Consider the following 15,426-nt stretch of genomic DNA (forward strand, 5'->3'; position numbering starts at 1 on the left):
GCACTGACACCATGTGGAATGCAGTGGTTCACAAACACAGCTGACCACCACCCCATCAAGAGCAACGAGAGGTGAGTAATGAATGCTGGCTTTGCCAGTGACGTTCACATCCCTTGAAATATAAAAGAATTCTGTCCATCGGTGTGCAAGAACTGGTGCAGCTCAGTCTTTTTCTTATAGGTAGTGTCTGAACTTTGCTAGGTGTTTTTTTTCTGACAGCACGGCTGACATCAAGAGGTATCCATGTAAGGAGCTAAAAACCTGAATATGTGTCCTCGTGTTCGAATCCTGACCATATATAGACAGATAGTTATTTAAAAGTGAAGTTTTCTGAGAAGAATGTGCCAGTTACCTCTTTTTAATTGGTCCTTAAAGATGACGCGATGTTACCAACAGAGAAACAACAATTAAGATGACCAGAGATTCTCCATACAAAAGCAAAATACTGCAGATGCTGGAAATCTGAAATAAAAGCAGAAAATGCTGGAAATTCTCAGCAGGTCTGACAGCGTCTGTGGAGAGAGAAACTGAGTTAATGTTTTAGATCTGTGACCTTTCAGAATAAATGTGCCATGCTCCATTATTTTAAGGAAGCACAAATAAGAAAGAAATTGAAACATTAAATTCAATTTGAACTAAGCCAAAGGAAGCTTATAAAACTAAATCATGATGATATTACATGTGCCTAGTACTCCCTGCGCCTTGAGGAAGGCCTCAAGCCTGCCAGTGGACTCTCTGGAGCCACTCAGGAAGATGTTGCTGATTACAATTGAAAACAAAGCTGTTGTTTATTTTTAAAATTGGAGTTTCACACCTTTACTGTATCTAGGCATCATTTGTAGAAACTAGTTTTAATCATTTCTCTCTCTGGCTTTTTTCCGTTTTTTTCATATTGAATGGATAAGAAATATTGATAACGCTGCTTAGACACTAAATTTCTGTTCTTCCTTCACATTCTTGTGGAGCAGTCAATAGCAACGCTGTGGGCAGAATTTACTCTGACTAATACATTTGCATGTTGGACCAATGCAATGCAAGTTAATGGCTGTTCCTGCCAGTAAAGGGTAGTTAGTATGATATGGATCAGGAACTCTGTGTGGGGATTTGAAATGACAGCTGTGGAACTTGCGATACTGACTTGCAGTGCATTTTATTGCAAGCACCTGAAGAGGGGGAGGGTAAGTTTCTTCATAATTGGGACGCATTTAATTAACCACAGCTTATTTGAAAGTTGTGCCTTTTTAAATTTTCAGTTTTGCTGATGAGATAATCAGGAATTTTGGGTCCAGGGTGTCCCTTCTGAGCAGTAAAAAAAATTCTGATTACTCTTAAAAGAGTTGATGAGTGTAACTCCTGGAATTCTGGCTGGCAAGCAGCTGTGTTCCTCCTATACATATATGGGGCAGCTGTACAACCAGCTGTCGCTTGGTTTGAATCATACAGGCAGGGGCTGCTGTAAATAGACCTGTGTGCAAGTAACATAATACCTGCTCAGATTCTTGACAGGAGATGAGCTCTACATTTCTTCGCAAACCCTATTAAGAATTAAAAACAAGAAATTACACCAGCTAGCAATACAGATAAGGAGATCAATGAAATCACCCTATAAATGCCTTAAGATGATTTCAGGAGACATCTGACTCTGAACTCAAAAGAAATGACGTTTTTAAATTGAATTTAGATTCAACAAAATAGTCACAACAAAAATATAACACTAAAAAAAAATCCGAACATGAATTGTTAAGTCAGTGAGGTTGTGAGTATTAATCAGAAAAGCTATGCCGTTAATTATACTGAAAACTGAAGTGATCTTTACTTTAAACTTGTTAAGCCTTAAGTTTTATGAAATAGATTGTCCTAGATTTTATGGTCAGCAGTGAAGTGATGGCACTCACCACTGACCTCAAAGAAAGCTATCCACAGAGATCTGGTGATCTCTTTGGCATGGATTTCCCTTTTCTGGATGTCAATTTGAATCTGGCATCAAGTCAAGGAGTATCTCCAGCGTCCAGGAACAGCGTTGTCAGCAAGCAGGGTATGTAGCCAGTCACATTGAAGTATTCCACAGATTGCAAACCAGGAAGTAAAATCCATTATTTTTCACTTTGAATTAAAATAAATGATTGGGATACATACGTGGGATTAAGGTAGAAGCTGAAGTACTGTTATGATACGGCAGGTGGTATTTACCAGACTGACCATATCTACAAGGGAACCTTGGCCACACTATCACAACAGTTTTGCAATTTGTATTTATTACGAGAAGGTTTGTGCTCTGAATTCAGAAGTAATGAGTCCACTAGCACCTTTAGAGATTTTAAAAATTAAATTAAAACAGATACATGAGATTAGTTACACAGTTACATATAGGGCAACATTTTCCCCCTGTTTGGGGAGGGGGGGTGGAAGTGTGGGACCAGGCGCGGGAGAGCAGCCTATCGATCTGCGCCCCCAGTTGTGGGCATGCCACCATTTTACATGGGCAGGCCAATTAAGCCTGCCCAGCGTGATGTCCGCCAGGAAGCGCTATGCGCTCCCTGTGGGGGTGGGGTGGGGGGGGTTCCCTCAGCCGGGAGTGCACGTGAAAGAGTGCTCAGATCTCCCTGAGGCCAAGTGCTGCCTCAGGGAGATTGGCTCAGCTATCAAACATTAAATAAAGATTTTTTTTAAAAAATTCCCTGCCATGGCCATAACTTTTAAGTTAAAATATTCTGCATTTTTTAAAGCACTCATGAAACCTAATCCCGCCTGTGGATGAAGTTTCATGTTTTTTCACAAGCCTGCCAGGGCTCCTGGCCTGCCGTCAACCTTAAGGTTGGATGGACAGGCCCATTAATCATGTTAATTAGTTTTTTAATGGCCTTAATCGGCCGTTGAAATTGGCTACGCGCCCGCTGAACTGAAAATCTAAATGACGCGGGGTAATGTCAGGATGCACGCCAATGTATCCCCGCGTCATTTTACGTGTCGGCGAGCGGACCCCGCCTCTGTTCGTTGACCGGAAAATGCTGCCTATAATATAACAATTCCCAAAATTCCTGCTTAACTAGACACCCAACTAAACACCCCCTTTAAGGCAACAGTCCAGAATAGATTTTTAATTTATAGAGATAGTCCAGCAAGGTTACCACAAGCACCCACTCAACAGTGGAATTCCTAAGGCTTTTAACACAATTTTGGTAACTGGAGCAGCAGACTTCTGCAAAGTGACTCAAGGTTTTTCCCCAAGTCTATTTCACATGGTGTACCTTTCAGATCTCACACAGCCACACTCACAACCTTCCATCCTTCTTTAAATATATTTGTCCTTCTTCGATTTGCAAATCCTATTTTCTCCCATTCCTTTGGAAGTTACTTTTCCCATAATATAAAAATCTTTTATGTTGTCATTATGGTCAGCACTTTTGGGAAAAATCAACGTAATAATCTTGCCCATCGTAAAAACCTTATCATGTCTCTTTGAAAATCCAACAACATTTCCCCTTATCTAAAAATGCAAACTCTCCCTTACTTAGCTCGTCCATTAGCATTTCAAAAGCCTTTTTACGCCTAACTCTTTTGATAATTTAAACCTTTCAGTCTATCTATCTCTAAGTAAATTGGCTACACAGAGAACCACCCCCCCCACACACACACACGCACACACATAAGCCTACTTTGCAATATCCCCCAATAATATTATGAAAAATGATAGTTTCATGACACGTACCATAGACATTTTTAAAAAAATTAAAATGTTACTTCCAAATTTCTCCATTACAATTAACATTTGACACTCTGCAATTATAAAATTTAGGTTTTCAGGGCCAGTGAGGCTGCTCATCAGTAATTAGTACTTCATTCACTCAACAAGGTGTAACTTTCTCAAGGTTTTTTACTATGAGACTAATATTGTAAAAGGGAAAGATCTTGTTACTTCATTGAATTCCAGTTGATTGCAGACTGAGGGGCTCTTCAACAGCGCCCCATTGGGAAGTATAGAATCACGTGCAAAAACTTCTGCATTTCTGTCTTTAACTGCGCATGTGTGCATTCCAAAGTTACTATCAGTTTCAGCGGAGTAATGCTGACAATTTGGCTATCATTTCTATCCCTGAATCCAGACTGTTGTAGCTTTAGCCCCTTGTAATTTGATATTGAGGGAGGATTTTTTTTGGAGTGCACTGTATCTGTAATTACAAGATCAGTGTTTATGGTGAAACTGTTCAATGCATTGTTTCAGAACATTCCAGTTAAGTATACACCTTTTTAGATAAAGATTTAGGTCATTTTTATTTCAAAATCATAATTTAAGTTTTCTTCACTTTCATTATAACTTTTATCACCTCCAGACCTGATTACTCCAACATTCCCATCTTCCATCCCTTACCCTTCATGAACTCCCAACTCATCAAAAGCTGTACTGCCAAGGTCCGCTTGTTCATCACCTCCTTCCATGCTGATCTATATTAATTCCTGGTCCTCCATTATCTTGCATTTAAAATTCTCCCTTACTCTGATACCAACCTTTTATCACACAGCACTCTCCCACCTCACCATTCATATTAATGGATTCAGCTGCTTTTTGCTACAAACTGGAATTTCCTCTGGAAACCCTTCCACCTACCTCTCCTCCATAAACACTTCTAAAAATCCACCTCGTTGACCAAGGTTTTGTTCACCTTTGCAATTCCTTCTTTTCTTGGTGTCTGTTTTCTTCATGGCTCTGTGAAGCACCTTGGAAATTGATCATGCACACCCCTATCAAGATACTATTGGAGTTAAAATAGTCATGAAACGCTACTCTCAACTAATGAACAATTGGCAGTTCTGATTTTGATACTTAATGCAATTGCAATATTAAATTATTAGATCGATACCAAGTTCTGTAGTTGTCATTTTAGTCTTTTCATGTTAGGTCACATTCTTAAATCACTCTTCATAATTGTGATTCCTGACCGATGGTAACATTCAAGCTGCAACATTTTCAATTGCTTTTGATATTCTTCCTATAATGTAGTACCACCTGTGATATTCTCGAGCTTTCTGCATTCTGCATCTCCATTCCTGACCTACCCTTCCTCATCTGACAGCAGATCCTTTGGACAATATGCCGCTACAATCAGTCTGCTCTTGCAACGTTGCTTTTTTTTCCTATCTTTGAAATTCTCTACTAAATTTAGTGCTTTGACCTCCATATGACCTCTCATAATTTCCTTTCCACTTCCTACCTTGGCTCTTTGAGCTCTTGTAAAGCACTTAGGGAGATTTTAACATGAGAGTTGTTATAGATGTGTAAATTACTTAATTTGAGGATGTTAAATGAACATTAATAAGCACATTTTTGGGATGACGATAAGGATCATAAGTTTTGATCAAATAGTTTTCTTGGACATGAATGAAGTTGTCATATGTTTATAAACCATGGGATAAAGCTTGCCCATTGGTTATAGAACCAACGCAGATTGTTTGTCTAGTTACCAACAACAGGTGCACTTGTAGCTTGTGAAATACTTGAACTGTTTACTGGATTGTTCTTCCTGGCCATAAGGTTGTGCCTGAAAGTGAGTAATCCTTATAAGAGCTGAAAATAATATATGATTTCACACTTATGGCGATGTTCGATCTTTCAGATAATCTTACAACTAATCATATTTATCTCTATAATTTATACCACACCTCCATTTTCTTGTGTTTCAGGTTTTGGAGGATAATGACTATGGGCGAGCAGTGGACTGGTGGGGTCTTGGAGTTGTAATGTATGAAATGATGTGTGGCCGCCTTCCCTTCTATAATCAGGACCATGAAAAGTTGTTTGAACTCATTTTAATGGAGGAGATCAGATTTCCACGCACTTTGTCACCTGAAGCCAAATCTCTTCTTTCTGGGTTGTTGAAGAAAGATCCTAAACAAAGGTGTGTGTCAGCTTTCTCTGGGTTGCAGTAGACCTATAATTATGAGCAACCCCACCAGCTATGCTTGCAAGTCTGAGCAATGTCTGCAGACTGTCAGAGGCGGAAATTTGAAACTATTAAAGTTAAATTTTAAATTTCAGTCAAGAAATTTGTACATTCTCCTAGCACAAATTTTTGAAATTTCACCACTAATTTATATTTATACAAAATTCCTTTCACAGATACGAATATTCATTTTTCCATTTTAACATGTAACCCGCATAGCTAGGCTTTTCTGGAAAAGAAATACTATTTAAACCGAAGTCTCTCTTGCTGCTTAGGTGGATGTAAGTGCGTTGGAACATCCTAAGGATTGTGAGAAGTGCTAAAAAAAATTTGCAACTTCTTTCTACTGAAAAATACATTCTAACGCTTATGATCTGGAATCCACTTCATTTATTTGCCTTCAAAATTTGATGGGAATAAATTTAATTTCAGCTAAATATTTGAGTGTAAAATTATAATGTTTCAAATTATTTCTCTTTTACTTTATAAAGAATTCCAGATCAGGCCTAACATTAATACATAACACTACACATCTGTTAAATGTTGCAAATTATTTGTGCTGTTATTGGTCAGTGCAGTATTTTCTATTTTTTATGCACACACATGCCCTTCCCAAATGAAGTACCTTTCAGTAAGAAAATATTTCATTTGTGTACATTTACAGACTAAATGGTTAATCAGGCTGAGATAGAAATATGACAAATGAGTACATTTTGATATATATTTAAAAATACCTACCTACTTTAGCTTTCTTTTTGTTCTTGGCTCCTCCACGATGAACACCACTTCCTAGCCAAAAAGATTGGTGAATCTTGGCTGGTGGCTTTGAATCACCCACAGTGGCATCTTGTTACTATAATAAAAGCAAAAAACTGCGGATGCTGGAAATCCAAAACAAAAACAAAAATACCTGGAAAAACTCAGCAGGTCTGGCAGCATCTGCGGAGAGGAACACAGTTAACGTTTCGAGTCCAAATGACCCTTCAACAGAACTAAGTGAAAATAGAAGAGAGGTGAAATATAAGCTGGTTTAAGGCAGGGGGTTGTGGGGGGACAAGTAGAGCTGGATAGAGGGCCAGTGATAGGTGGAGATAACCAAAAGATGTCACAGACAAAAGGACAAAGAGGGTTGAAGGTGGTGATCTTCAACCCTCTTTGTCCTTTTGTCTGTGACATCTTTTGGTTATCTCCACCTATCACTGGCCCTCTATCCAGCTCTACTTGTCCCCCCACAACCCCCTGCCTTAAACCAGCTTATATTTCACCTCTCTTCTATTTTCACTTAGTTCTGTTGAAGGGTCATTTGGACTCGAAACATTAATTGTGTTTCTCTCCACAGATGCTGCCAAACCTGCTGAGTTTTTCCAGGTATTTTTGTTTTTGTTTAGCATCTTGTTACTGTTGCACACATTTATTCCCTGGTTCATGCAGTGATGATAAGTGGGATTGGTTTCGGAAATGATTGACTGGCTTTATCTGCTCTTATGGATATATACTCGAACCACCTCAGAAGATTAGTTATTACCTGTGTCCACGTGGCTTGGTTGGCAGCACTCTCCCCTCTTGATTTCACAATCTGCTGACCCAGCCATACACCAGGACTTGAACACTCAAGTCCAGAGTGTAGTACTAAAGAGTGCTATGTTCTGTCAAGTGCTATACTTGAGACATCAGTTATTAAACTGAAGTCCAATATGTCTGTTCGGATGGATTTTCAATGGCACGTTTCAACAATGAACAGAGATCGCTCTCAGTGTCCGGCTGACTTTCCTTCCTCAATTAATTGATGCAAAGCAGATTAACTAGTCAATTATCTCAATGCAAGTACAGGATAATATTGCTAATATGTTTGCCTACAGCCATTGCACATCAATAAAAGTAATTCTATTTCAGGGAGTGATGTGAGATGTACATATCAATGTAATTATGCATTCACCAATGTGTTGGAAGATGTCATTGTTGAATCCGTGATACTGTAACCTGGATCTAATTTCCAACTGAATGAGTTTAATTGACATCAGGCTAAATAATGTTTTTGTCTAATGCCAGCTCTAATTTCATGCATGTGGGCATGCAAATTCTTATTGAGAGGTTATTTGGCTCTGAATAATTTTGTTTCCTTTTGCCTCTGTGAAGTGCATTGAAACATTTTTCTATGTTAAAGGTGCTATGTGCAAGTTGTTGTTGTATTCCTCACTAGGTTGGGTGGTGGCCATGATGATGCAAAGGAAATAATGCAAGACAAATTCTTTGCTGGAATCGAGTGGCAAGATGTCTATCAGAAAAAGGTGATTAAAAAAATGTTCCAATTTACTCAATCATTCAGATTATATGATAGGTGTATGGTTTACGGAACAAAATGGGCCTATATATATCCAATTGAGGAGGGGCTTAATTTGCACTAGACAGATCCTTCAGCACATTCAAAATTGGAACCTAGTTTGTGTGCAGGAATCACAGATGTAGGCCTTGATCCCACCAATGCCCCATGGCACTATTCTGTTTAATTCTGTATTTCTGTCGTCCTCTCTTTTATACCTCTTCCGTTTATTGGCCACTTCTTTCTCACTGTCTTAGTTTCATGCTGTTCAGGGAAGGTTTGATTAAGGAGGCTGGACAGGTGAGGCAAATGTGCTGTAAAACCAAAATGATAAGTGTGGCTAGGGTATCACTGTAAACCACATTGTCGCAGCAGGGTACTTTTCTTAGGGTAGGGCTGAGATACATTAGTGTTGAATGAAAGGCATTTTAATATATATATATATATAATGTGCTATGCCTGAGTAAGAAATGCTTGGTGCTGATATTAGTTTCTTGATTTGGAAAGTGTTCCATTCCCCAGCAATAACATCCTGTCTTTCATGCTTTCCAATGTAAGGGAAGTCAATTATGGGTTTCATAAACCCACATTCAGTGTTTCTGTGACACTGTTTATGACTAAATTATCACTTTTTATGCCTGTTTGAACTGCAATTTGTCTATTGATTTCTTGTTACGATGTAAACACAGTAAAATAATGACATTTTGTATATTCAACAGCTTACTCCGCCATTTAAGCCTCAGGTGACATCTGAGATGGACACAAGATACTTTGATGAAGAATTTACAGCACAAATAATAACTATCACTCCACCTGATCGAGGTATTTTGCAGTATATTTTTTATATGTTTTTGAGCTTATCAGGATGAAAGGACAGGAGTCTTTTTCAACTTTTGTTTAATAGGTCAATTCCAATATAGAAATAGATGCAATCTGAATTTTTCCTTGGATTGTTCTAAAGCCTAATCTCCAAGGTTATTTGCTGATTGCTCTTACTAAAGCATTTCAGACACACATTCAAACTTTTAAAAATGTAAGACTTGTCTGCAGTATTGATGAGGCTCTTTTGTTGAACAGATGGCAGTACGGAATCCATAGACAATGAGAGAAGACCACATTTTCCCCAGTTTTCTTACTCAGCCAGTGGAAGGGACTGAGCTCGACTGCCTTTAAAAAAAATGAATAAAGGAAATCAGATTGGATTTTGAGGACTTCAAATCGGAAATGTGTGAGAGGTTATCAACATTATCTGGTTGGTTTGTAGGAAAAAAAGTTTCCTCTTTCAACAAAATCCTTCCTTCATTTCTCATATGATGATGGAAAATTAGCTACTTTTAAAAGATGAAAAACTGGCCCCTATGCAGTGACCTAGTTTTAAAAGAGCAATCATGAGAGCATGTATTTGGAATACAGGGGCATCATTTTGATTGACAGCAGAGTGGAAACTGCTACTTTGAACTGATCTCTCCTTCATTATCTCTATGTATTTATGGTTCACATTGAAATTCCCCAACTTGTCAATTAGATTTATAATTCTGTTTCCGTAAAGCACTCATTGTAATTGATTCCTTGTAAGATATTTTCTTACCTATAAAAGTTCGGTAATGATCTATCCCGGCCTGTACTATTGGTAAGATGTATGTGAAAGTAAACCTCTTAAGTCAGGCAATTAATGAAGCATACTGGTGAAAAGTAGTCGAGTCCAACCAGAGCTTCTCTTGCAATCTGTTTACCTCTCTACAGTGTGTAAACATCAAATGGCCTCAGTGAGGCACAACAACATTTGCAGCGGCAGGAACTTTGCTGTAGTTTGTGAGGGAAAATTGAAATCTAGAAGAAGATCTCTTGCATTTCAGTGTTAATCAATTGAAATCTGCCACAGAAGGATGCAACTTGTTATTTTTATTTAAAAAATACACATCACTGATGTATTATTTTTGTTCTAATGTCAGTATCTTTGCCATTTCTTTGTCACTTGCTGGGCATCTTTGGATATTACATTTTGCTCGTGTTATTTATCAGTGTTTTCAGTTAAATCAATTCTGTCTATCACATTTAGTAATTTAATGTTTGTCAGTGAATGTTGGGGAATATTGTTTCCCTTTTTGTAGTTTGTTTTTGTATGTTGTCCAAAATGGAGCAGAAAAAATGTCTGTGTCTCTGTGTTCAAACTGTAAAGAATTTGCTCAGTCACCAGTCACATTCCCTTAAGGTTGCTTAGTTCCATTCTAGCTTCATTGAAATAGTTATATGAAAGCTAGAGGATTGAGCTCGCAATCAATATAGTATTTGTGGAGTGAATGTTCTATAAATTAGTGTTTAAAACACTCAGTATTTCCTGTTTTCCTCCTGGCATTTGGAGGGTCCAAGATAACTACTTAACTGTTGGTAAAGAAAATCAGTTACCACAATTTCGTACACTGTACTGTAGTATTTTTACATATATAATGTACCATTTTCCTTCAAAAATGAACAAATAAAACAGATATAACATCTGAAGTCTATTTCCATTGATGTTATACACTGACTATTCCTTTCTATTTTAAAATTAGGTACTTGTGTATGTCAAATAAGCTTAGTAGCGGACAACTAGCTGGACTGTGTTCCTGAGATGAGCCAAAACATTTATTTTTAAGAATATTGTGAAGTTTTTGTTGCAAAAAATTGTGAATAATCTCTTGGGTATTATTCATTTTACAAATATCACCAAGAGACAACTACAATTCCTTGGGCACTCACTTGGGAGAGAGAAACTTGAACATCTGGTAGTGACTGATAAAATTGAGGGCAGCAGAGCAGGAGGGAGACAAAGGAGGAAATGCACCGACAGCTTAAGAAGCAGACTGGGACAGGATTTGAGAACAACATCACGATGTAGGCCGTGATCAAAGGCTGTGAAAGCTAGAAAGCCATGATCGCTGATGTTGTAAAATGGTATCTGAAGAAGAAGAAGAAAAAGAATATTCATCGATTCAAACAGTGCATACCCATCTGAATTAAGGAATAAGTCAATTGGCTAATGATATAACAGGGAGGAAGAGATAGATAATTCGGATCTATTAGCAGAAATATTCAGCGAGTATGTAACTTGTACAGTTGCACCACTATTTGTAGTACTTGGTAGAGTTTTGGGCTGTGCTTGATTGCACACTAATCATTCTATTAGTAAACTCTCCAGTTATCACCAGGTAGCATCCATAATAAACATTTTAATTGTAATTGACCAGCCAGAAAAGATCCAACATGAATTACAAAGGGTATTGGTGCTGTGCCCAAAATTTCAAATAATAAGAAAGAATAAAATCCCTACATCAACCTAGGTACTGGAAGCAACAAAGGCACACCATGTCCAATCAATGCTGCAAAGTCCTTCTCATTAACATCTGGGGACTTGTGCCAAAATTGGGACAGTTGTCCCACAGACTAGTCAAGCAGCAGTCTGACATAGTCATACTCAACAAATCATACCTTACAGCCAATGTCCCAGACTCCTCCATCACCCATCCATGGATATGAACTGTTTCATCGGCAGGACAGATCCATCAGAGGTAGCAGCACAGTAGTATACATTCAAGAGGGAATTGTCCTTGGAGTCCACAACATTGACTCTGGTCCTCATGAAGTCTCATGGCATCAGGTCAAACATGGACAAGGAAACCTACCACTTTCTCTCAGCTGATGAATCAGTACTCCTCCATGTTGAACACACTTGAAAGAAGTGCTGAGGGCAGTAAGTGAACTGAATGTACTCTGGGTTGAGGGCTTCAATGCCCAAAAGTGGCTTGGTAGTACCCTACTGTTGTGTAGTAGGCCCAGTCCTGAAGGACATATCTGCCAGATTGGGCCTGCAGCAGGGGTGAGGGAACCAACAAGAAGGAAAAAACCTCCTTGACCTTGCCCTTATCAGTCTACCTGTCACAGATGCATCTGTCGATGACAGTATTGGTAGGAGTGATCACTGCACAGTCTTTGTGGAGACAAAGTCTCATCTTCACATTCCATCATGTTGTCTGGCACTACCACTCTGCTAAGTGGGATATATTTCAAACAGATCTGGCAACTCAAAACTGGACATCCATGAGGCACTGTCAGCCATCAGCAGCAGCAGAATTGTATATAACCACAATCTGTAATCTCATGGTCTGGCATAGCTCTCTCACTAGTATTACCATTATTCAAGAGATCAAAACTAGTTCAATGAGGAGTGCAGGAGAGCATGAAAGGAAAGACACCAGAAATACATGAACATGAAGTGCCAATCCAGTGAAGCTACAGCACAAGGCTACATGCATGCTACACAGGAATGTGATAGAGTTAGGCAATCACACAACCAATGGATCGTGACTGGTGGTGGACGATTAAACTAACCAGAGGAGGAGACTCCACAAATATCCCCACACCCATCCCCAGCAGGTCAGTGCAAAAGACAAGGCTTGAAGCATTTGCAACCATCTTCAGCCAAAATTCCAAGTGGCTGATCTGACCTCAGGAGGCTGAGATAGATGCCAGTCTTCATTCAATTCAATTCACTCCATGTGATATCTGGAGATGGCTGAAGGCACCGAATATAGCAAAGGCTTTGGGCCCTGACAACATCCTGGCAGTGGTAGTCAATATTTGTGCCCCAGAACTAGCCATGCCTGCAGCCAAGCTGTTACAGTACAGCAACAATACCGGCATCTACCCAACAAACCAGCCAATTGCCATTCCATCAGGCTATACTCAAGGCAGAAGGCATTGCTATCAAGCGGCACTTAAGCAGCAATAACCTCACAGACTTTCAGTTTGGGTTTCACCAGGGGCATTTGGCTCCAGACCTCATTATAATCTTGGTCAAACACAGACAAAAAAGCTGAATCCAGTGATGAGATGAGAGTGACTGCCTTTGACAAGAAGGCAGCATTTGACCCTAGCAAAGTTAAAGTCAATGGGAATCAGAGGGAAAACTTTCAATTGGTTGGAGTCATACCTAGCACGAAGGAAGATGTTTGTGATTGTTAGAGGCTAAACATCTCAGCCCCAGGGCAGCGCTGCAGTGTAGAGTCCTAGGCACAAGCATCAACATCAATGACCTTCTTTCCATCATAAAGTTAGAAGTGGGGATATCGCCTGATGATTGCACAGTGTTTAGTACCATGCGCATCTCTCAGATGCTGAAGTAGGTTGTGTCCACATATAGCAAGATTTGGACAACGTTCAGGCTTGGGCTGATAAGTGGCAAGTAACATTTGTGCCACACAAGTGTCAGGCAATGACCATCTCCAATATGAGAGAATCTAACCATCTCCCCTTGACATTCTCAGAATGCCCCACCCTCAACATCCTGGAGGTTATCATTGACCAGAAAGTTAACTCATCCAGCCATATAAATACCGTGGCTACAAAAGCGGATGATTTGAAACCTGGAAGCATAGTGAATTGTGAGGAGGAGGACAGGTTAGAACTTCAAAAGGGCATTGACAATTTGGTGGAATGGGCAGGCAGCGGCAGATGAAGTTCAAGTTGGAGAAATGTGATGATTCAATTTGGTAGGAAGAATGTGCAGAGATGCATAAAATGAAGGGTACAGCTTTAAATGGGGTGCAGGAGCAGAGGGACCTGGGTGTATATGTGCCTAAGTCATTGAAGGTGGCAGGACAGATTGCGAGAGCTGTTAATGAAGAATACAGTATCCTAGGCTTTATCATTAGGGGCATAGAGTTCGAGAGTAAGGAGGTTATATTGAACTTGGTCTAAGGCACTAGTTCAGCCTCAGCTGGAGTATTGTGTACAGTTCTGGGTGCTGCACTTCAGAAAAGATGTGAAGGCATTGGAGAGAGTTCGGAATAGATTCAAGTGAATGGTTCCAGTGATGAGGAACTTTAGTTATGAAGATAGATTTGAGAAGTTGGGACTATTTTCCTTGGAGAAAAGAAGGCTGAAAGCAGATTTGATAGAGGTATTTAAAATCATAAGTGGTCTGGACAGAATAGATAGGGTGGTATGATTCTGGACCAGACTTACAAGTTTTTATTATGAACCGGTTAAAGACCAGTAACTTTTTGTTTAAAGTAGACAAAGTTGAAATACCAGGTACTTACTAAGAGAGTAAAGTCAAAAGATTCCACAATTTCAGAACAAACAAAATAAACTTTCCTATTCAAAGTCAGAAGAGTAAAACAATTTACAATGTCTGTCTTGTACTCTAACATTCAGAATTAACATGAGGTATGTGAATTAACAGACCAGCTGTGGTCGAACACACTACACTGCTCAATAAATGGAAGATGTGACTAAGACATCCCACGAATTTCTCAGAAACCCACCCAAAACTTCAGTATCTGCTGTTATACAACTGGTTAAAACTCTGTGCCCTTCATGAGGGATTCCAAACATATCACTTTTCAAGATCAAGTCTCTGAATTCCCCCAAAGCTGCTCCGACTCGAACTGCCTCAACAACTGCTCACCTCCCAGGGTTTCAATCTCGACTCCTGAGACTGTTTCCCCAGGATTCCTGAGTCTGTGCTCCAGTACCCACTCACAACTCTAGCTCTTCAGCCGTGCCGAGCAGAACACTACTGCTCCAAAGGATTAACTTTGCCCCACCGGCCCACAGCATGGAGTGACCACTCTTGTGCTGCCTTTTCACTCTCCAGAGTTTCTCCCGTGCCCTCACTACTTGGAGCCTGCCAACCGCAACACTTTTACTGCTTGGAGCCTCTTTCTTTGTTCCTCTGCCTAATGGTTTCTTTCCCTGGTGGTGGTCTCCTCCCAGTGACTCCTTCCCTGGTGATCTCTCTCGCTCACTCTTGAGGCCTACAGTTGAGAGCTGGAGAGTTGGAGGTAAGGAAGTCACCCCCCCCCGCCCTTTATAGCACTAGCTACCATAAAGCAAGCAAGTTTAAAGGTCCAACCACTTTCAGAAACAAGGGAGGAGGTAAGTTTGTAAGGTAAGTTGGTAAGATTGGTGGCAGTAGGGGTCGGGTGGTCAGTCAGTGGGTGGTGAAGGGGGAAGTCCCTTTGGGGTCGGTACTGTAGTTACTTTGGAGTTAGAAGTTGTTTAAATTTTTCCAACTTTCCCCGGTAACTATTACCGTAGGTCAGTTGGAACCATCCAAAGTTAACAATTTAATTAGCAGTTTCAGATGGTTCTAATTGCTGGGCAATTGCCCAATGGAAGTTTGAA

General features: G+C 39.7%; 1 protein-coding gene across 2 annotated transcripts in view; it reads left to right on the forward strand.

The window, feature by feature from the left end:
- The window catches only part of LOC121292681 (RAC-alpha serine/threonine-protein kinase), an 87,275-nt gene extending 76,517 nt beyond the window's left edge, over nucleotides 1-10,758 (forward strand). For both annotated transcript variants that reach the window (XM_041214960.1, XM_041214961.1), the window contains 4 exons: nucleotides 5,680-5,894; nucleotides 8,140-8,227; nucleotides 8,979-9,081; nucleotides 9,337-10,758. In XM_041214960.1, the coding sequence (XP_041070894.1) occupies nucleotides 5,680-5,894; nucleotides 8,140-8,227; nucleotides 8,979-9,081; nucleotides 9,337-9,416 (486 nt within the window). In that variant the 3' untranslated portion in view covers nucleotides 9,417-10,758. The remainder of the gene's footprint in view (nucleotides 1-5,679; nucleotides 5,895-8,139; nucleotides 8,228-8,978; nucleotides 9,082-9,336) is intronic.
- The last annotated feature ends 4,668 nt before the right edge of the window (nucleotides 10,759-15,426 follow it).

The sequence above is a fragment of the Carcharodon carcharias genome, chromosome 20 (genome assembly GCF_017639515.1).
Source record: "Carcharodon carcharias isolate sCarCar2 chromosome 20, sCarCar2.pri, whole genome shotgun sequence".
NCBI lineage: Eukaryota > Metazoa > Chordata > Chondrichthyes > Lamniformes > Lamnidae > Carcharodon > Carcharodon carcharias.